Here is a 22,425-nt window from a genome sequence, read left to right as displayed (position 1 = left end):
TCTCTCTCTCTCTTTCTCTCCTCGCCGTGTGCTCCGCCGTGCGCCACTAGCAGTTAAAGCTGCCAGCATGATCTGAATCTGAACCCCCCGCCGCCCCCGACAACGGTCCATCGGAATCGGATCATAGTGGTAGCTTCACCTGCTCATGGTATCACGATTCTCTCTTAATTTTTTCTAACCCTAATTTTTAATTCCATTATTGTTCTTTTTTTCTGTTATTGTATTGAATTAATTCAGAAAATTAGATTGGTATTGGTTTTGGGAATTTGTATCTTTCTTTGATCGGGAATTTTTACCCTAAAAAAAGTCGTAGCCAAATTTAGAAATTTTAAGAAAAAAAAAACAAACAAGAAAAATAAAGAAGAGATATATATGTTCATGTTAGGGTTTCCATTGGCACAAGGAGAGAGAGCCTTCGATCCAATGCGAAGTAAGGTAATAAACATTTTCCTTTTCATTTAATAATGCTGTTGAAATTGAATTACAAAAGTTTTTATTGTAATTTTATGGAAATTTAAAGTATCAATAATCGTTACCAAATATTTTAAGTTGAGTGATGGTGATGGTGATGGAGATGTTTAACTAATATTTTAATAAAATATTTTAAGTAGTTTGTGTTAGTTTTTTCTTTTTTTTTTCTTTTTTTTTTCTTTTTAATGATAGATTTTAATTAAAATATCAAGATTAAATTTAAGTTTTAAGGCTTAAATCTGTGAAATTATCTATTTGTTGTTTAAATTTTAGAAAATTAAATATTTTACTGTGTATTTTTATTTAGTCGTTAAAATTTTATATAATAATATTTTTAAAATTTTTATTCTAAACTAGATAGGTTATATCAAATATAATCCATAACTTTCATTTTAATTGATTTTTACTTTAATTTTGGTAAATTGAATGAATTTCGACGGTGGATTTCAGTTTCATTAATTAAAACTCAAATTTGAATAAGTATTGATGTAAATTGATATATTTATTCAAATTTGATGTGTAAGTTGATAAAATTCAAATATTACGATTAAAATCGATACAAACTTACCAAATTTATTGTTAAAAATGATTTTTTTTTTCCCTTAAGCTTAGGTAAGTGTTAATTAGGTATATAAAATATATAATGATTATTTTTTTAAAAATTTGAGAAACTGATTAAGAATTGAAATTAAAATTTAGAATAAAAAAAATTAGAAAAAAAAAACAAAAAGAAAAGGGTTTTTGTCTTGTTGTTGTTGGATGGTTTTGTAAGAACAAGGCCATCTGCCAACAAAAGAATAAGATAAAACAATATAATAAAAAGTGTAAAAAGAGAAAGGGAAAAAGAAAAAGAAAAAGTTTGCTCAACTCCATGCTCTCCAATATTCAATTAAAATTTTATAATACCAAAGTTACTATCTAAAATTTCCTTTCTTTCTCTCTCGGAATTTTCTCGCATCATACTCATACACTTCCTTGTTCAATTCTTCCATCTCGCGGAGAAGGGGCTATTAAAAGGTTTGAGAAGGTGCGTTCTGCTTATGACGGGTATATAGATCTCTTTGTTTATGTGTCAGAGTCCAGGGTCTCTGATTTGATGGTTGTATAGTGCCATTTTATTGTGGCGTTTGAGACCTCCTGAGTTAACTTTTTTTCATTAATTAATTTTTTTTAGTAGATCCATGTACATAATATATGCCGGGTTAGATGTTGTATATGCTTGCATTTCTCGACCGCAATAATAGGGTCATTTTTACTCTTTTTTTTTCATTTTTTTTCATTTTTTTTTCATTTTTGGTCGGGTCACGATTTCTACAGTAGTAAAGGCCATAGGCCATATAGAAGATGTTTCTAAACTTGCATATTTGATGACAATTGATAAAAGAAACAGAGTGTTCCATTGCAGCATACCAAGAGAACTTGTAACCAAAATGCATACAATGAGGGCCATAACACAGACCGACCATGCTGAGCCATATCAGTCTCACAGCCCACATCTCTCCTATATACACTTTCATAACAACATACTCATACCCTCTCACTCAATCAATACCTATTTACACCCACAAACACTTAAGGGCAAAATCTAACATTCTCGCTCAAAATCCGAGAACGCTCCTAAATTTCGCCCCGAAAATACACAAACCATGTCCAACCACACAATCCTACAGCCTGCTCCCAAATACACCACCTGCTTCATACTCTTCTTCATCAATTTCAGTAGTAACATTCATGCTATTATGTTCTTCATGTCTCAGATGTTAGTGTGATGTCGTCGTCATGTTCACCGCCTGGCCAGCCCTGCGGTCATTTTACATCTGACATTGTATTTGATCATGTAGACAAGGACGACAATGACAAGACCATCGACGAGGTTGTCCAAGAAGAGTAGATCAAATATCAACTTGAAAGTTTGAGATATTTTCACTATTCCTGATTGTCATTTCACTTATTCAATGCAGCTGCTTTCAAGCTCTCACCTGGCAATGTCCATGAAACAACATGGCCACTGGAATCACCACTTAGTAACTGCTTTAAGTCACTTGTTAGGTGAAGCGCAGTCACTGGATGCTTGTGAAATTTCAGTATCTTGTGAAGAATTAATCGATACTCCGGTACCTTATTGTCGAGATTCAGACCAACCATGCTACTACCAGTAGATTTTACCTGAGAGGAGGAAGGATTGGAGTAATGAACCTTTTGCCACACCTTCACCGCACCACTCTGATGACCCGTTGCGTACCAATTTGTATTCATCCAATCAGAAAACGTACCGCTCGTTATTGAAAAAATGGAATCCGAGGGCAACTGGGACGTGTTAACCATTGCAAGGCAATCCCCATTGATGCTCCAAACTGCAAGCAGAATTCCAGCTGCAGTCACAACCTCCCCAGTTAAGTCATTAACAAAAATTGCGGAGACAGCAGTTGGGAACTTAGGAAGCTGCCTGACAAAGACCAGGGAGCTCAGATCCCATATAATGACAGTGCAATCATCTGATCCACTGGCGATCAGCATGTAAGGCTGACTAACGTAAAGGCATGTTACTTTTGCAGTGTGAGCAGAAAATGCCTTCTCCAACTGCAATTTTCTAACGAGACGGGGCGCGTGTTTGGTAATTCTCCAAACCCAAACCAGCCCGTCATCAGCCCCTGTTACCAGAATACGGCCATCGTGACTAACCCCAGCACACTGAATTTGGTTACCCTCGTGAAGATTTTCATGGGTAGATAGGAGTCTGTCCTGATCATAGCTCAAAAATCTCAAACTTCGGTCTGGGAATCCCCATGCAACATACTTGGTGTATGATCTTGGTTTAAGCAACGTATTGGATCCTGCCACAAGAACTTTCTCATTTAAAGTGACAATCTGGGTTACACATGACAAACTCTTACGAATTTCATGAGGGACAAGGAGATTAGAATGCTTGAGTGGATGAGGAAACTTTCTGTCACCCCGCCTTTTGACATGGGGCTTAAGGAAAAGTTGTTTGGGTGTCTGCCCAAAGTGATTAATCTGTGCTAAAATGGAGGCTTTCATTGCAGGATCAGTCACTGAATCTATATCCACGCTCCCCTCATATGTGTAATGGTAGAAAACATTGGTAGCTTCCTCTGCTGCCTGTCAAATGCAAAACATCCAACAGTTAAGAAATTTTCCTGTTAACAGAAGTGAAGATAAAGTGACATGCTCCACTGCTGAAGTGCAGTGTTGTGACACAGTTAAACTTCGAGACTGCTTAATAGTTCGATGTCGTTTTTACAAGAAAATTAAACGACGACATAGATTGAAGAGCGAAGGTTCTCAACATCAAAACCCACCTTCCCCCTCTGTTTACATCCAAAGATGAGGTCTATCCAATGATGCAAATTTTCCGAAACAAAGTCAGACTCCAATGCTTCTCTATGTTTCCTGATGAACTCCTTAGCACTGCCATTGGCCCATGGAGGTAAGACAACGTCACCAACCTAGCAAAAAAACCATGTCCAATGATAAACAATGTGGTGGGGAAGGGATGATTCTTAAGATTGTAAAATAGTTGCTTATCACAGCAGTTGGTTTTGGTTCAGTTTTGTTTCTACTTTTGTCGCTGGAAGCATTTTGAATTAACAATTTATTGCTCCAACTCCTTCCCCATGATCACACACAGCCAAACCCCCACCAATCCAGTGATAGACTATAATATGTCAGCAACTTTTAAGGGTATGCCATAGAAGTAAGCAAAAAAGATATTAGATACGAAGAATAACAAATAAAAAAAGTGTAGAAACCTTTTCTCCAGATTGTTTCTCTCCCAAGTCAAGATTGAACCTATTTTCGAGGAACTCGGGCATGTAAAAGAATTCTGGAATGAGCTCCTTCACGTCTGATGTGTTTCCCTTTCCAGCTGCGCTTAACCAAGTATCTCTAATGCTGTTGAAAAGACGATCAGCATGATCAAACTGCCCTCCTTGAAGCTTTTGATTCTCTGCACTAAATGGTGGGAGCCGTAGCAGATAAAAGAGGACAATTCCAGCACTAGAATAATGAGAACCATAGTGAAATTTTGGAACCTCCGGATCATCCCAACTCTCATATCTGAAGGCGAAGTTGAAAAAAGTTACATAAACACCTGATGTAAAAACACATTATAGAGTACCATAATGTGAACGTAAAACAGTAAAAAAAATTATAAGTAGATTGAACACAAATATGAGATGTTAAACATAGTAGCTATAAGAGGGTTGACCTTTTCTTAAACTCCTCTTCTCCCTCGGATGTCTGACAACCCATTGGTTTAGCAAGCATGCGAAATGTTTTTGGATTTGTCAAGTCCAAGTTTTCACTTTCATAATCAGCAAGGACCCAAGGGAACACCGGATACTGTGTAAGATCGCTGTATCCTCGTCCTGCCAAGGTATTGAGATGCATAAGATATTGAAAATTGCTTATTTCACCATTTTGCCACCTTTTAGAAAATGATTTGGCCATTATCTTAAAAAGACGACTGCCTTCGCTGCTCTCTTGTTTGGTTGTTCCAGAGATTGTAGTGTCCAACCTGAGAGAAGGATAAGTTCATGTCAGAAGTTTCAAATAAGAAGTGACTGTGCATTATAAGTACCAATAGACAAGGCAAAAGTTATAGCAATGAATGGTTTAGATATTGATAGTTTATTCCTACATGCTGTTTCTAGGAAGATTGATGGCAACAAGATTTTTGAAGACTTCTTCTCTCTCCTTTTTGTGGAAGACCAGGAGGTCATTGCATCCATCCATGCTGAATATTTCAACAGCAACTGGTCGCAGCTGATAATCTCGCTTCAAAATCTCGTGAACACTGTCGAGCTTCCACATACGCCAAGGATGAGGTAGATTACCGCTGCTGCCTACTTTCTCCTTTCCCCAAGCACCACCACTATAGGCCCATGCTCTTCCTCCAGACCATGACTTAACTGTACCTCCCCAAGACGACGTTGACTTGGACTGCAAATCCATACTTCCCATACAATCCTTCTTTACACCCAAAGCCTGATCAATAACCGACAGTTCATCTTCACATTCTTTCTCACAAATGCATCCAGAGTCATTGATGTAGAAATTCTCAATCACATACAGACAAAGTTCACCAATCAGGAAGATACCATCATGTTTGTCAAGACCAATGACTCGCTCGCAGTTATAGCGAAATCGTATTTTTTCAAGAGGCTCCAAATATGGTCTGATAAGGTACTCACCATCATTATGTAATTCTTTTACATATTTATCATCGCTAACTTTTACCTCATCGATTTTGGCAGAAGATGATTGTCTAGGGGATCCTAGGTCAGATCTTCCTTGTATGCTCTCTGCTAGTGGAATAGAAACAGCACTAGACTTGGCGCCAAACTCAAGTGCAGAGTGAAGACTTGCATCATTTACACTACTAGCTCTATCATCATTCCATCCATTTTTAACAGATGCTTCATCCCTGACATCATCTGATTCAAACATAGGTTCCTCAAACAGGTCACTATCCGAATCATTCTGTTTGACATTATCATTTAAAAGATGAAAATAGGGTTCTCTATCTCTATCAGAAGCATCAAGGCCATTTCCTCCTTTTATCAGCTCTGCTTCTTTCAGTTCAAACTTTCCATCAAGAGCATTTTGAATGGTATCTATCTTCAATTTACTACGCTCTAGTTTCTTGCGCATTCTATATGGACCCTCTATAGGACAGAGCTGCCATTCAGGATCTTCTTTCACAGAAGATATGGATATTGGAAATATACCGCGCTCATGAACAAGTTGCTGGAGATGACTTTTCCATTCACTCTCAGCATGGAGAACCCATCCATACTTATCCTGACGAAGTACTCTTAATTCGGTAGAGATTGAGTTGCGAAGTAAGTCCAGAGCATACCTCCGCTCTTTAACTTGCTCCCAGTGTCTCATATCCAACTTAGAAATATCTCGAGATCTTCTCCCCATCTCCTTCTTACGTCGACCCTCTATTGCCTTTATCCTCACTCCAGGAAATTTTGCAGATCCAGAAATATACTGCCCCCACATTATAGCAGCACAGTTTTCCATTACTTTATTTACCATCTGTTCAGAGGTCTGAAGCCAGTCGAAGAAGTCAGACAAGTTTTCAGTCAGCAATTTGTCAAAGCCTCCATGTAAGACATCCGAAGACTGTCCAAAGTTTGATCTGGTCACGAGAAAATCCTCGAAGGCAGGCCGTCGATGCACCAGAAGATATCTGACAACATCAACTGCCATGTTCTGAACATATTGCCTGGAGTCACGAAGTAGAGCTATTAAATTGACACAAAGACAGCAATTTAGATCAGTATCAACACTGCTTGGACAGAAGATAATTCTTCTGTGAGCAACTAATAACTGTAAGACGGTGCAGATATCAATTCCAGAATCACCATGATATGATGAACTGAATGATCTTTTCTTGGGTTCCATTAGTAAGCCCAAGCTAGAAAGGAGACCATCTTCTCCAATAGAGGTCAAGAATGATGGGAGGAAGCAATACATAATAATTCGAGTGGTATTCTTCAAAATTGAATGTACATAAGCATCAAGTTGCTTGTTTCCTCTTGCAATAGATAAAAGACCTTTTCCAGAAGGAGATAGTTCTATTCGACCATCCTTGTTTGACAGTTGCAACATAGAAAGCAAGAATTCAAGAGTTTTTAGCACACCAGCAGGTTGAGGAAAGGCACCCATATATACACGATCAACAATCATCCAGCAAAATGCATCTAAATTTGCAGTCCAGCGAGTTTTGTCCAGTTTTTTTTCATCTTCTTCATCATCCCGCAGAAGGCGCCTTTCAAGGAAGTTCATCAGTCTGCTAAGACACAAACCCTGAAAGACTAACATAGATTCTGTATCAACATATAAAGGAACATTTTCCAAGATGCTCTCTACGACTGGTGCTGCCTTAATCTGCTCAGTCAAAATATCTGAAAGAACTTCAGCCATAAAATCCAAGACTGCAGTAGCAGCAGCAGAACAAGGACCACCTCCATAACCAGAATCATCCATTTCAAGAAGTTGTGTAGGGCTAACTGAAAAGAAAGTATTTGCAGCTGGATGTCCTTGAGAAGTAAACTTCAGATCTGACGATGGATCAAATGCTACGGCTGATGCAAAAGATTCCACAGATGGTGGAGCAACTGAAGGAGGTTTTAATTCACTATTACTTGAACTCCCAAGCCAAGATGTCAATGCAATAACTGGAGATGATGAGTGTGTGAGAGGGACTCGATAATTAGATTTCTCTGACAGGATAGGAGAATCAATTAGATTTAGAGAAACAGAGCTATGAGAATCAATTGGTTGTGAGGGTTCCACGGCGTCTTTTCTTGTTCTGATGTTAAACTCGTTTGTACTGGACGTGACAGACTCCTGGTCAATATTTTCACCTTCTAAGCTCTCAGCAACCTGAAAATCATGCTCTGATTTTCTTGGCAGTTGAGGAGAAGGAATAGTATTATTCACCTCTTTATGACTAGACTCATTTTGCGGCGCAACAGTATCATCAGAGCTAGTACTTGCCTGCCCTTGAGGGAAACTTCCAACACTGATGGACGTTTTCACAGACAAATCTTGTTCCTGTGGCATGCTAGTGAAGGTGTTCTGTGAACTACTAGCATCATCACAATCATTTGAGTTCTTGTCCTCAGTCTTTAATGATAGCTCTTTAGCCATCTTCACAGCACAAGCAGCCCTGTAGGATGGTGATCAAGGAAAATCTAAGTCAGTAAAAACACCATTCAATGAGACTGTGCCTGGAACTTTTTAAACAAAAATGAAGCAAAGTAAGAGCAATTGAGAATGGTATCCAAAGACAAACCTGACACAAGAAAAGTAAAGGTCAACACAGCTTTCAAAAAAATCTGTTCGTCTGCAAACTGCAGAAAAAGGATGGCACATTTTTGCCAGATCAACCATAAACCTAAGGACAGAGGTGGCAGCAGCAGGGGCTGATGCCTGCCCACCCATTAGACGAGCAGCATACGTCTTATGCATCAGAGCTTCACCTTGAAGCTCTCCCGCATTGTCTGCATTCCCCTCTGCAAGTTCAGCCACAAGGCCAGCACTAGCCTGGGAAAGATTACCATTTTGGTGGGCAAGCATTGTCTGAACACTTAACCTATCAAATGTGGATTTTGCCATTGCAATTACAGGTTCCAGAAGATCCACAAATTTCAGTTCCACAAAACTTCCGTCACTTGGCATAAGGGCATGAAAGTCTACCATCCGGACTTCAGGTAGTCTAGGATAAACTGGCTTTCCAAATATCAGGCAGAAAAGGATATAATATATATCAGGGGAATCATAGAAATTGGGAAGGACACGCACCAAACCTTGATAACCTCCACTTGTACGGAACTTAAGTGCAAACGTAGGTGAGGAGGTAAGACATACCCCAAGAAGTGTCATGATCCATCTCATGCTAGAAGGATGAGCAGCTTCATCAAGAAAATATGTTATCAACTTGGACGAAACAATTTTATGCCATTGCTCTAGCAGATCTTCTGATTTTATAGTCACTTGCAAATCAATAAGCATTTCTAACAACATATTTCTCACAATCACATGCTTTCCCATGGACTCCCGCAAAATTGGTCGCTTTGATGTCAGTTGAGGTGGATCAAATGTCATGATCACAAACTTGACTACAAGCTCCAATTCAGAAACCAAAAAACCATCTTCTAAAATGACTCCAAGCAAGACAACTAATTTCTCCAACACAGGAACCTCAACATCCCCCCGCTGCAAAGTCACTAATAAATGCTGAACAAGGTTGATTCGGCGAAGAACTGTAAGGTTGTGGTTCCTGTACCGGTGCATCGAGACTAGATGCTCAAGAAAACCCAGGAGGGCAATTTGGATTGTGACGGGGGCTGTTACCCACAATGTCCAGTCAAGTAAGACATGCTCAACCATATCTGGATTTGACAATACAACACAATTTGAAGTTTCACCTGGTACTTCAGGATTTTCTAGCTCTGAAATATGACTATATGAATCTTTCTGAGCAGAAAAATCATCCAAGTCACCATGTGATCCGTTAGAGGAAACTTCATCACGCAATTTTGATAAACTAAGCTCATCATAACTGGTCTCCCGAAAAGAATTAATCGACAAGAAATTAGTGTGAACACTTTCCAACTTTTTTGGCTCCGCAAATGAAGCTTCACATGCTGCAATCTGGAAAAAGATTTCTAGTGACTGCATGTCAAACAGTGACATCCGTCGGTGCAGAAAAAGAGCCAGTAAATGATATCCTCTGTACGTCTGCATGTCCCTTACGTTCTGCGGATTTTGATGAAGTGCACATGCAAGTAATGTTAGGGCCATGTGCAGCATATCCCTTGTCTCAGAAGCTTCAACAAGGGCAAGGATAACAGTCATCCCACCAACCGGACGTATAGTGTTACCAATTATACATTGCTTACAAATAAAAACGTCTCCATGAAGGCGTCCAAAACGGGGAATACCTGAAGAAAACATTCCAAAGAAAAAAAGAGTGAACATAATCCTTCAATAATGTAATATCTTCATCAATACAAGGCCCAATTACTTTCAGTACAAACCACAGCTAAATTTCAACTTAAATGTAAAACTTATGTTCATCAACTTGGTTTCCTACCCACAAAAATCTTGCAACGATGTTATTACAAAACCCAACTGCTTTCAGAATAATCCATAGCAAAAATTTAAACTTGAATGCAGAACTTAGTTTGTCTAACTTTGTTTCTTACCCCCAATAGGAGAAGCAGCAGCCGACATCGGATCTACTAGATTGAACATAGATAAAACTCCTGATGCTCGCATCGCTTCGCCTGATGTTCCATCAAATGCGAATATTAATTTCTTTCCTGAGAGCTGTAAGGAAAGATTCCCTAGTCTCTCCATATCCCAAACTATCCCACTACCATCTCCCCTTGTATCCCCCAACTTGTTTGCGCCCTCATGCTTCTGCATATTGTGGGTCAAAGCTAAGTCAGCATCTAATGAATCTAAAATAGCCATGGTACCACCACCGCAAGCCTGGTTTGGCACAAAACGCAAAAGATCTGTGTCTTGGAAAATCCCTCTATATCCTCTACCAAGTATGTACATGAAACATATGCAGCCTGGAGTAAGCACCTCTTCGAAAAGATAGCAGGAACGGAGCTTCCAATGCATGTCACTAACTTTAGCACACGCAACAGGGGTACCAATGTTGACCTGTAAAGGTTTTCCGACAGGAGAGGGTGCATAGCCCAGTTTCCCAGTGTGTTTCAGCTTTCCATTAAGATACACATAAGCAATACTAGCTTGGAATAGTCCAGCTAGAGCATTTGGTTTGCTGTGAACAACTGCAAGGTGATGCCATCTGCCTTCCTCAAGCTCAATACCAGAAAATGATAGTGAGGAAGAGTTGCTAGTGGCAAGGGTTAGAATACCATCCTCCTGCAGATAAAGCTCGGCATAAAATGTATTGTCGCTGTTTGCAGCACCAACAGAAAATATACGGAGAATTTGCTGCTCCTGGGGCTGAGCACTTTTGGCAGTCAATCTCTTTGACGGGCCTACTTTTGAGAGTTCAAACTCTTTTCCTTGAGATTTAAGGAAATTGTGGAATTGAAACCAGCAAACGAAAGAGTAACCAGCAGCTGGAGGCCATGATCTTTCTCCAAGAGATACTTGAATAGAGGCATGCCCAATCTTACTCATATCCATCTCTATAAATGGTGCCATAGCAAGACTCTCTGATGCCATATCTTCCATATGAGCCAACCTTTCCATCATGTCAATAAGAATATGACCCGACTTCAGCAATCTCAATTGGAGAACAAATCTAATTAGCATTTGAAGATCTGACGCAGATAACCTATCACGAGGAAACAGAAATTACTCGCAATAGAAAAACTGAACAAATACTAAACTGAATTAGTCGTATAATATGAAAAAGTAACGTGTCATAAATTTCAACCTATATGCCCCAAGAACTTCCACTATCTTCAGTGTATATGCAAGTAATGGAGATGATCCCAATAGGAAAGGACGAATTGTCTCCAATAGAAGTTCCACGCAGCCTTAACATTCCAGAAAAAGAAAAAAAACAAAAACAAAAACAAAGTCAGACTGCAAGAACATAAACTAGGTCTGATTAATTAAAAAGGCCAGTATGATTAATGCACACCTACTGAGGTGAGATTCTCCTTATTAAAGGGGCCAGCACGAGCAAGCTTTTCAATGATGCCAAGAACTTCCAACTGTACCTTGGGAGTAAAGAGCAATAGCAAACGGATGAGAACCCTAATAGCTCCAGCATTGTATACACGTTCTTTATTAGGATGAAAGGAACCCGATGGAGTTATCAAGTTAAAACTGGATGCATTGTTCTCCATGGAACTTGATGATGGAGCATCTTCTAATTTGAAGTATGGTGGTAGAACCATCTCAAGAGAAACTTCCAACAGTAACTGTATGACTTTCCTTTCGAACTCCACACATATCAGGCCAGACTCAGACAGAAGATCACTAAATGTTTGAGACAAAATAACTGTATGCAGTTTTGTCCTGTTCAAAGCATTATCACGCACTCCAGCTGTCGCAACACGCATTAAGTACTTAAATACCTTGATTCGATCCTCAACTGGACACTGATATGAGTCACCTCCTCTTTGAAAACTATGAAGTGTAGTAAGCAAAAGAGAAAACCCAGTCACTTCACCAAAGATCCTCTGTGCCGAATTATTAACTCCCAGAATGCGCCACAAGGTCCCCATTGTTTCACATTTTGCCTCATTATGAAGTCCATATTGAGATCCTGAAATGCTGGTGACCATTCCACTTTTCAGAATTTCAACAATGGCACTTAATTCTTCGGGATGAGCCTGGTAAGAAGAAAGGAAAAAATCAAATTTTGTAGTATAAACACACTCGTTTAGGCAATATTAACTAACTTTGTAAATAATTTATACATGAAAAGCGAGGAATGAGATTTATGTCCAAATGGCCATTCATTACGACACCATTTTAAGAAGATAGTACCTGCGCAGTATCTTCTATGATCAAACATGACAACAGCCTGAGAACCCCTTGACGATGTATATTAGATACTAGAAATGGAAGGACAATGGCCACACCATTAGATGATCGAAATGACGTTTGACTGACTTCAGCTTTCTTCAGTAAGGAGACGATACAATCCCATGCAACAGTAGCAGTACTCTGAACTTCAAAAATAGGGAACTTCCCAGAGACACCAGACTCCAACAACTTGGGTGAAGCAAGAATTGTGTCCTTATTGTCCAAATGCTTCTTGAAGCTGCTGTTGCTGGATGGTTGGGGAAAGTTACCAACACGCTGGTCAGGACCCTGAAAAAACTTGTGCTGCTTCAAATCATCCAACAAAACCTCCAGCACACCAACTTCTCGCAGGACCTTCTTATAATGATGGTCAAATGACAATAGTTTTACAAAAAAGGAAAGTATGGTGTGCTTTAATTCCGACATTATTGGCTGCTGCAACAAACAACACAGTGAAAGCAATTCCTGTTCGGGTACACAATTCACAACAGTGACAGCATATTCAAGAATTTTTAAAATAATCTCTTGCAATGATGAAGGAAAACCAGCCATATTCAGGATGAGAAGTGGAACGGTTCGTAACTGCTGGCACAACTTGTAATTTTCCAAATGACTAGAAAATATTCTGAACATTCTATTTAAAACTTCGGCCTGCAATTCTCTGTTATCTGCCTTCAGGAAAATATCTTGCAACATTTGAACAGCTTCTAGATCTTTTACTTTATTATTGCCTTCCTCCCAAAGATCATCAGTAATCCGATCAGACGTGGATGTTTTGCTTCTGCTATGGTCAGTGCTTCTGGAATGAGTAGATTTAGATCTTTTTCCGGTAGATGAACACTCAGATTCCTGCGGACCAGTTTGGGCTAGATTTACCAGAGCATCAAGCAACCTTGACAATGTAGGGGAAAGTTGCAGGGAAGAGGCATCTCGTTCCATATAATCTTGCTTTTCTTTATCACTTATTTGGGATACATATGCGGCTTGAATGTGATCATGTGGTGGACTAGATTTTATAGACTGAGAAGCTGGACCCGTTGGCAATGTAGAAAGAATCAATGCAAACTGGACAAGAAAGTGATAACCGTGAGCATTGCGTATATCCTCCCTGAGATTTATACCATTGGCCTCTGCAAGTTAAAATTGCAACAAAAGCAGCAGTTAAAAGTATTAAACGTACACTAGCTATAGTAATTAAAATTGCCAAAGATTTAGAAGAAATGTTTTTATTAAGACAAATCTTTGTGACATTAATATCACGGATGCATCAAACCTATCAGGCTGGTTACTAAATTGGTCGAGTTAATGATCAAAAGACAAGTTACTTACCAGGCCTATGTGACAATCTCACGCACTCAAGTAGCAAGTCCACTATCCCCATAGTATAAGCAGAGTCACCACAGTTAGGATTGTAATCCTTCACTGCCATTAAAAGAATTTTTATCTGCACATAGAATCACCATAATGACAATCACATGCTTCTGATAAACTAGAAAATTTAAGCATATGGAATGAAAGGTAAACAACAAAGCATACAACTAGGCCAAAGAATCCAAGAGGGCAATGGTTCTTCCCAAAAGTCCTGTCTCCACCATTTTCGCACAGGGAGGCCCTCATTGTTTTGACTTCCATATCCATAGGAATCAAGAAAGAAACAATAGTACGTCTTTGGGCTTATAATTAGTGAGAAGATGTGAGGATTGCGTTGCATTTTAATACATTCATCATGGCATTTTAGAACAGGACTTGTTCAAGTAGGTTGTAAATTTATTTTATATTTAACCATCATCTTTTATGGTCAAAAGTTGGGGTATTTTTGTGTAAGTTTCTGCACTCAGTTTTGGCCAGACTACTTTTTGGGAAGACACTTCTCCGTACTACAGATGGAACAGTGTGGGGGTAGAATTGTGGATGCCCTCCCCTTACCCAATTTTGTGGAAAAATATATAAATTATTTAATATTTTAAATTTATAATTCAATATAAAATATAAACATAGATTACTGATTTAAAAAATCAAGAATCGTGGATCAGGGGCGGGGACCCTGTCCTTAAAAAGAAAAGGAAAAATCTTTCCCTCATCCCTGACACTAACTGCATTTTGAACGGAGACTCCACGAGGTCACTTGAAGCCTTCTTGTGGTCTCTACTTTCTACTCTCATCCTCTTGTTAAGGTTAGTTTCTTGTTCATAAAAAGTAGTAATAATAACAATAATAATTAAATAAAATAAAATTCTAGTAATAAGTTGCCATCCCAACCAAACATCATGCCAGAGGATATATATATATATATATATTCTCGCCATTACCAATTCTTAAAGAAAGAAACCTAGAGAAAACGTCTTTTTTCTCCAAGATAGTCCACCATGAAAAAACCAAACAAAATCTATTAGCCTATAATAGTTATCCATCACCTCATGCCTAACTCACGTTGTTCTACTGGAAATCTCAAGGCAGTTTTCCCAACAACCCATCGTTCTTTCTTATACAATTCATGGCCAAGCCACCATAAGACGAAGTTTTAGAAACTTCATTCACTCGACCACGTGTTTCAAATCCCATTACCACTGCCAAGGAAAATTTTAGCTGCTTCTCAATTTCATTTACCCCTATTCTTGAAGTTGGACTCTTGTGTCCTTTATTAGGATCAGATACAATGCTCAAGAAAATGGTTAGGTTCCTACATCTTACAAACATGTGCAAAAAAAATGAGGATTCTTTCTGGCGACAAAGAAGGATTTACATATTTCAATGACTTCAAGCGCTAATATTCAAGAATTAAAATGTCTGTATATCATGCAAAATACATACCAAGTGATGTTTGCGTATATATTTGGCAGTACTTCCACTGTCATTGACCAGAAGAAGATTAGAAATCTGAAAAGTTCATCAGAAAGAAGAAAAGGCACATCTGAATATAATATCTAAACAATGAGAAAAATGCATGTGAGAAGCTAGACTCCCACAAATAAAATTTAAAAAAAAAATCCATAATAAATATCCTGTAATGAATAACATTAACAACATAAAAGATGAAGCAATATTCAATTAGCTAACCTGCATAGCATGTCTATGAAGTTGAATATTGTGCAGTGGAACAAGACCCTCCTTATACTGAGAGAAGGCTGTCAAAGACCCATTTACAACCATCTGAAAAAGCATCTGAAGGGAATCGTCCTCGATCAAACTCTGGGCACCTGATGGATGGGTGGCTAGAGCCTTCATGATATGAACAACACTACCCTCGACCTACATGAGAAACATGAAAATAGGTAAGATCATCAAAAGCACAAGCCAAAATGAAGCAGGAAGCAAAGAAATATAAAATTTTACACCGGAACATAAAGTGCATGGTTTTTCTTTTAAACCAGAAACGAGAATTTTTCATAGATATAATGAAAGAGATTAATGTTCAAAAGATACAAAACTCTACAAAGGAATGAAAAGAAACACTGAGAAGGACTACAAAGGATATAAATAACAATCCGAATAAAACGAAGACCTCTTCATCAAAGAACCACAACAACGAAATAGAAGCCAAGACCACTGAGTCCTGAACAAACTAAAGAGAAGGAGGGTGGAGTCCTGGGAAATGGAAGAACATTGATCTTCGAAGCTGAAAAGAAAGCCTAAAACAACCAGAATATACTGACCAAAAACTGAAACCTATAGAAGCATAATCAAATTTTGAAAAGGAGAGCCAACTCAAAAATGCCCAACCGCAGAAGGCTACAAGCCCCAAAAATCTTCCAAAAAATGGCTTCATTAAACCATGTTCTCCCTCCGAATGCTTGCAGTTCCATAAAGATTGATCATCCTCCCATAAAACTCATTAAGAATAATAGTAAGGCACAGAATAAGGAACTCTCCAGCAACGTGGTCCAAAAGAAAAAGAAATCTCAAAACTCAGAGCAAAAACTTTGACGCCCTTAAAGAATCTACTAATTGAGAATCCTTTAGACGAAAGAGAGGCAGAAAAATAAGAATTCCTGGATACCTTTCAAAGTGGGGACCATCCATGGCGACAGACATGTAAGCTTGAATAGCTCAGAATGGAATAAAAAATGGGAGATTAAATTAAAGAGCCAACTCTTGTCTCTAGATTTTTCTACCATATTGCAATCTAGAACGAAAGAAATGACAGCAGAAACAGACGGTAGAAATGTGGTGAGCCATAAGGACCTAAAAGCTACAGCGATTAGTTTTTCCAGGTTCTTTATAGAGGTGGAAGGTTTCTACCTTACAGGACTGATTGAAGTCCAATCCCTACCACTAACAGTTCTTGGCCTCAGAGGCCTTGAAGAAGAGAAAATGTGGAGGGTTGTGAAGGAGTTTGAGATCCTCTAAACTATCAAGCCTTGATGGTTATTCAGTGAGTCCTTTAAAATTGAAGAAACCCCTAGAAGATAAGTTGCTACTTTTGGAGTAGATACCTTTAAGTGGATAACTTGCACCCTAGAAGAGGACCTGATTGGGAATATGGACTATCATTTCCTTTCACATGGGAGGACGTACTTTCTTCGCCTTCCTTTTGTATTTCCTTCTAGTCCAATAAATAGTTTCTTATCCCAAATGAGTAATATCAACATCAAGATGTCATAAGAGGGAAATGCTAAACACAACTATGAAAATTTTTGAACTTCCAATATCTTTCAGATTAAAAATCTAACAATCACCAAATACCAAATATATATCAAGAAAACAGTTTCGGATGTTCTAAGCTGAAATAAAAATGAAAAAGAGAGAGAAAAAAAAAATACATCATTATATCAGGTTCATCTGCTCATACACAAGCACATGGCCAAAAAAATAATAAAAAAAAAAGAAAAAAAATTAGAAGTTACCTCAAGCCGGCGGCCTTGTCCACCACGACCATTGTGATCTTCACCAAAGACTGATTTTTCTTCATAACTAGCTGTCTTTTCCCTCTGATTGGCTTCATCAGGATCCAGGAGGGCATTGAGAATGTGAATTAGACAGCAGAATATACCCGAATCAAGAAGGGATTGCTTGTCAATAGGCTGCAAGAGATTGTCTGAAAAGTAAGATTCTAAGGAAGGACTCTGCACTGCTTGGTTTAATAGCATAAAAGAAACAGCCATCAAATTCCACAGCTCTTCGTTTCATGAAAGTAATATTGTCATGAAAGGAAAATATGGTTGCATACTTGTCCACCAAATATCTTTGCCTGAATATGTTTGTTACTTCAATTATATTACATAAGTCTTCTTCATATGTCAATTAAGATTGATACTTTATCAACAATGGGAAAGAAAACAAATTCAGAGAAAATATCAGAGACCGAAGAATTCAATAGGACAGCAATACACACTGACACTAGAATGAATGATAAGAAATAAATAGATCACATTAATTTTCATGTAAAATAAAGATGCTGAACTTAAATAGAATCTCCCAAAGTTTAAGGAATATACCCCAGATATAAGGACTTCAACTGCAGTTAAAAGATTTGCACCTGGACAAATAACATCCTGCAAAGAAGTTACGACTTAAGTTTGACTGAATAATATGTCTAATCGGTAATTTGGATGAGACAGCAAATCACTGTAGAGCAAACCTCGGCAACTTCTGTAAAATACTTTAGTACTTTTACTACATCCAAAGACCTTGTTTTACTGCTGATTTTTAGCTTCTCAATATCTGTAACAAATGCTCTTCCCACAACAAAAGAGAATATATGTGTTTCGACTATCCTGTAGTGCATCAAAACCCTCAAAGTCAGTGATAAACTCAAAAGAAAGAAGACTATATGTCATTAAAGAAACGTCTAAGCCAGACACCGACGCTCGTGACACTCTGTCATACAATAACATAAACTAGACTACCATTATTAAACTTAGAATTTGGGCTTTTCAAATATCAGGTAAATGTAATATATCAAAGAAATTGATCCCATACTCAAATCGTTTAATTGATTGTCTCCTCAATTCAATATCAAAAGTCCACAAGTTGACCCTATATAGTCAAAGTGAAATCTCCTAATAATAAATCCGAAGTCTAAGACAAGACAATAATCTCAGAGAATCACCATAAATAAATTTGAAAATTTTTAACCAAATACTTTAAGCTTTTGGGATTAAGAAGACAAGTTGATTCCATCATGTACCATCTAAACGCTAAAAGAATCTCAAACCTCTTTCACCAAGTTCTGTCAGTTCAGGTTGATGAACCATTTGTTATTACATTCTTATATCCAAGGCATGCATGAACCCGACATAACTTTCAATTGCGACTCCAGCCATGGATTTTGGAATATATAATCATTTGTGGTGGTTTAGTTTTTTGCATAAATTTCAAATATGACTGGTTCTTAGACGAAAAAAAATATAAAATAAACTTTTTTTTTTCTTAAAGAGGTGCCAGGGCAGTTCTAATATCATCATCACCAAATAAAGCAGGTTACAAAATAAGAGCTACAGGTTCATTATATCAAACAAAAAGGTATCATATATAGACTCTCATTGACGAGTATTTAAATTGGATACAGAGGAACAACGAAAAAAGATTTATCAATCAAAATACCAGCGCAAAAAGAAATATTCAACGTCAAGAGAGCAAGGCAGGAGTGGTAGTCATACAAAGTAACTAATTGAGCTACATTAGCATGTCGCTTCACTAATCTACAAAAAGTATCCACAGTCATATTCAAGGCCGCCTCTTTGTCCTGCATGGTTGATGAAGAAAGGGTAGCAATATCAGTTGTCTATCACAGCCAATACATTATCTTGTGGGTGGGTGCATATGAGTTGGGTTTCGGGGGGCAGAGAGGAGAACAAATAACATAAAAAGACCAATTAATTAGTACAGTCGTCAGTCACCTTTTCAGAGCTGGATGACCGAAATTCTTCCCAACAACGCTTGAAGTCCAATTCCAGTTCATGTCTGCTTCTGCTTAAGAATAAAAGGTACCATCAATACTAGAATGTATTGACAAATTCAATTAGCACAATTAAAAAAGTATTAACAGAAGCCATAGACCCTTTTTCTAACTGATTTAGATTAGCTAACCGAAGTGCAAGTGAAAAGCACTGATAACTCCCCCAAAATATCCGAAGTCCCAAAGTTAAACGCAAAATTGACCTCAAAATATATGGGGGGAAGAAAGCAAGCATAAGTCACAATATATACCATTAGAACTGGAGCAACCAACCAAAAATGACACCTATCCTCTAAAACTATCTCCACCGAAAAATACAAACAAATGCTTACACTAACTAAAATTCCTTTACATACATCAATTCTTCTGCTGTGCACGAATAAGGCAAAAACCTCAACTTCTTAGGCATCCAATTAGACACCTCAAACAACAAAGTGCACCATCTACGAGAAATAGCCTTAAAACCCAATGGTTTGGAGGCAAAGAATGACAGCACCGGTTTTTTGGCATAACACTATATATCTATAACCTCTTACACTAACTAAAATAGAAAGGGAATCACAAATTTCATCTGAATATCAACCAAAGTCAACTGATAGGCTTCTAAAACCTAAAGGGGGAAGAAGTACTTAATGCTCCATGAAGCTCGTTCAAAACAAGAAGTAAACTCACAATACCTCTACCCCGGTAATAGTTGGAGAATAAAAATCACAATGCTGCCACAGGAGGGTTAAACAACCAGGACATAGTGAACAATCACACACCAAACGCCTTTTAGAACATTTCTAATGGGTAGAAATCAAAGTTGCTAGAAATAATACTAGTTTGTTGACTCCTAAGAAACCATGTTCTATTGACCAACATTTCTTTTATCAAACTCAGCATTATCAGTCCATGACACTTGTTTTCAATTTTAACAAACATGAGCTTCTACCCCGATACTAACACTGTGATCTTACTGTAATAAAAGGACAAAACCAGTGATTCTTGCCCATGATTTTCATTTTTCAGAAAATTTTGCATGCACAGTGTCAAATGATGCACAAACCCACCGCATCCATTTTGATGTAAGCTAAGTTTTCATATAACTTCTTCCCATCCTGTTTAGCCTAACGATTGAAGTTTGTATTGCTAGCATTATACAAGTGAGAGCTCCAAAGTTTGTGATTGGTTCAAATGCTTTTATTAGAGAGAGCAGAATAGTAGTAAGCTTTGAGTTTATCACCTAGCATGTTTATGGACTTTTTTTTTTTTACCTTTTTTTTTTTTTTTTTCAAAATCAAACGCTAAAAGAAACACAAGGTAGCTGAATTAGTCTATTTCTTCTTCACGACAACAACACCCAAAAGAAGGTAATAATGGGAGTCAGCCAGACAGAAGTTTTCTAAAGCATTTATCGTTTCAATTTTTGTTAATATAGAGAAGAGTGGGTTTTGACACATGGATAAAGGTGCAATTCCTTAATTTCCAGCTAACATGAACTCCCTAAGAATGTTATATCTCACAGGAAAACCACGTAAACATATCAGAGCCAACAATGGTATAGATATTGGGGCATCGCAGGAGTACCATTAACAGTAACAAACAGTGTTCAAAAAATGAAATGGTATGGAATAAAAGTAAATTTTACGCACGTCAAACAAATTTCAAATAATCACACCACGAATCAAATGACAGATTCATTCACCATCGACACAAGCAACACGGAAGGCCAAGAACAGGAAACGAACATTAAATCAAAAATAGTAGACACTGTTCCTGCCAACGACACAAACGAAATTTGAATTCAACCAGGAACTCAATTCACCATTCCCATCCAAAACCCACGGAATAAATGTCAAAAGTACAGCGATTTTGGGCAGATTAAATTAAGAAAGAAATAGAAAGTGGAAGCAGACCTTGCAGGAGATGAAGCGGAGTCAGGGCGACGAGCTGAGTAAGGCGCACGATTATCATGGGCGGAGGAAGAGTGTATGGAAGAAGAAGAGGAAGCAGAGGGAGCAGAACCATGAGACGGAGTTAACCCGACCTTCTCTTTGATGTCCTTAAGCAATGTAACCCATTTCATCGTTTTGCTTTAGGATCCTTGAACCATGCGAGCCTTCCGTTTTCATCCGCCGCCGGGTGCTTCCTCTCTAACCAGATCGGAACCCTTCTAGGCCAACCTAGAAGGATATCCTCAAACAACCCCACCAGCTCCAAATTCCTCAAAATGCCTCACAAAATCAAAACCAACCCAGCTCCTCTAAATGTCTCCTCTCCTCTCCTTTTCCAATCGATCAAATTGACACGGCAAGATCTAGAACACAACAGAAACCTATATTGATTCCGATTTCCACTGCTTCTTTGAAAAAAAAAATTAATATATCTTTTTCCCAGAAATGTAATGTTATCCCTTAATCAATCGATGGCAGTAACAAAACGCGGATTTCCGTTAGAGAAAGGAAAAAATACGGAGAAAAAAAAAAAAACAAAAAAACAAAACAGCCACAGCCACAGCCACAGCCACCACTTCAAAATCTCTCTCTCTTCTGCGATTTTTTGTTTTTGGACAGCCACTCCGCGCCTTCTTTCTCGCCCTATATCCTTCCTTTCTTTCACCTTCTTCCTCCTCTATACACTTCCATTTTCCATTTCATTTCAATCTTTTTTACATTCTCTCTCTCTATCTCTCTAAGACTGAAACATGATCAACTGCGTCAACGTGGATTCCACGTCTACGATTTTGCCACGTGTCCATCCAACATTTACACTGGGCCCCGCTTCTTCTTTCTCTCGTGAGGGCTTTTGTGGTATTTTCCTTTTTCTTTTTCTTTTTTTGTTGCAATTCTTAGTTCATTAATTATTTTGATTCATCTCTTTTTGCCAAAATAAATACCTCTTTAGCTACCTTCAAATCTACGTCATCTTTTTCTCTTTTTCTTCCCCTCTATTAATAATTTTATTTTTATAATAAATTTTTAATTAGGGTTACCTATAAAAATATATTA

General features: G+C 38.0%; 1 protein-coding gene across 2 annotated transcripts; it reads right to left on the bottom strand.

Annotated features, from left to right (window-relative positions):
- Positions 1 to 1,818: 1,818 nt before the first annotated feature.
- Positions 1,819 to 22,063, bottom strand: LOC111806939 (protein SPIRRIG-like). 2 transcript variants are annotated; one of them, XM_023692481.1, is made up of 19 exons: positions 21,334 to 22,063; positions 19,377 to 19,446; positions 19,137 to 19,222; positions 18,116 to 18,251; positions 17,973 to 18,029; positions 17,382 to 17,558; positions 15,595 to 15,786; positions 15,349 to 15,414; positions 13,867 to 13,981; positions 12,499 to 13,667; positions 11,645 to 12,341; positions 11,435 to 11,537; positions 10,218 to 11,332; positions 8,303 to 9,953; positions 5,132 to 8,176; positions 4,700 to 5,008; positions 4,242 to 4,548; positions 3,792 to 3,938; positions 1,819 to 3,591 (listed from the first exon to the last, which is right to left on the bottom strand). In XM_023692481.1, the coding sequence occupies exons 1-19, from the start codon at positions 21,501 to 21,503 to the stop codon at positions 2,416 to 2,418; spliced, it is 10,788 nt and encodes a 3,595-aa protein (XP_023548249.1). In that variant the 5' UTR covers positions 21,504 to 22,063; the 3' UTR covers positions 1,819 to 2,415. The 2 variants fall into 2 exon arrangements, with proteins under 2 accessions (XP_023548249.1, XP_023548250.1); XM_023692482.1 differs by lacking the exons at positions 17,382 to 17,558; positions 17,973 to 18,029; positions 18,116 to 18,251; ... (1 more) ...; positions 19,377 to 19,446; positions 21,334 to 22,063 and having other exon boundaries at positions 15,349 to 15,385; positions 15,595 to 15,681.
- Positions 22,064 to 22,425: the final 362 nt, after the last annotated feature.

The sequence above is a fragment of the Cucurbita pepo genome, chromosome LG12 (genome assembly GCF_002806865.2).
Source record: "Cucurbita pepo subsp. pepo cultivar mu-cu-16 chromosome LG12, ASM280686v2, whole genome shotgun sequence".
Taxonomy (NCBI): Eukaryota; Viridiplantae; Streptophyta; class Magnoliopsida; order Cucurbitales; family Cucurbitaceae; genus Cucurbita; species Cucurbita pepo.
The sequence above is the reverse complement of the archived record's forward strand: the minus strand, read 5'-3'. Positions and strand labels throughout refer to the sequence as shown.

Excerpts from the sequence above, each read along its gene's own strand:
- LOC111806939 (XM_023692481.1), bottom strand. The coding sequence starts at position 21,503 with ATGAAATGGGTTACATTGCTTAAGGACATCAAAGAGAAGGTCGGGTTA. Across the intron at positions 9,954-10,217 it reads TGCTGCTTCTCCTATTGGGG|GTATTCCCCGTTTTGGACGC; the intron begins GTAAGAAACAAA and ends TGTTTTCTTCAG. Across the intron at positions 4,549-4,699 it reads GAAGAGGAGTTTAAGAAAAG|ATATGAGAGTTGGGATGATC; the intron begins GTCAACCCTCTT and ends CTTCGCCTTCAG.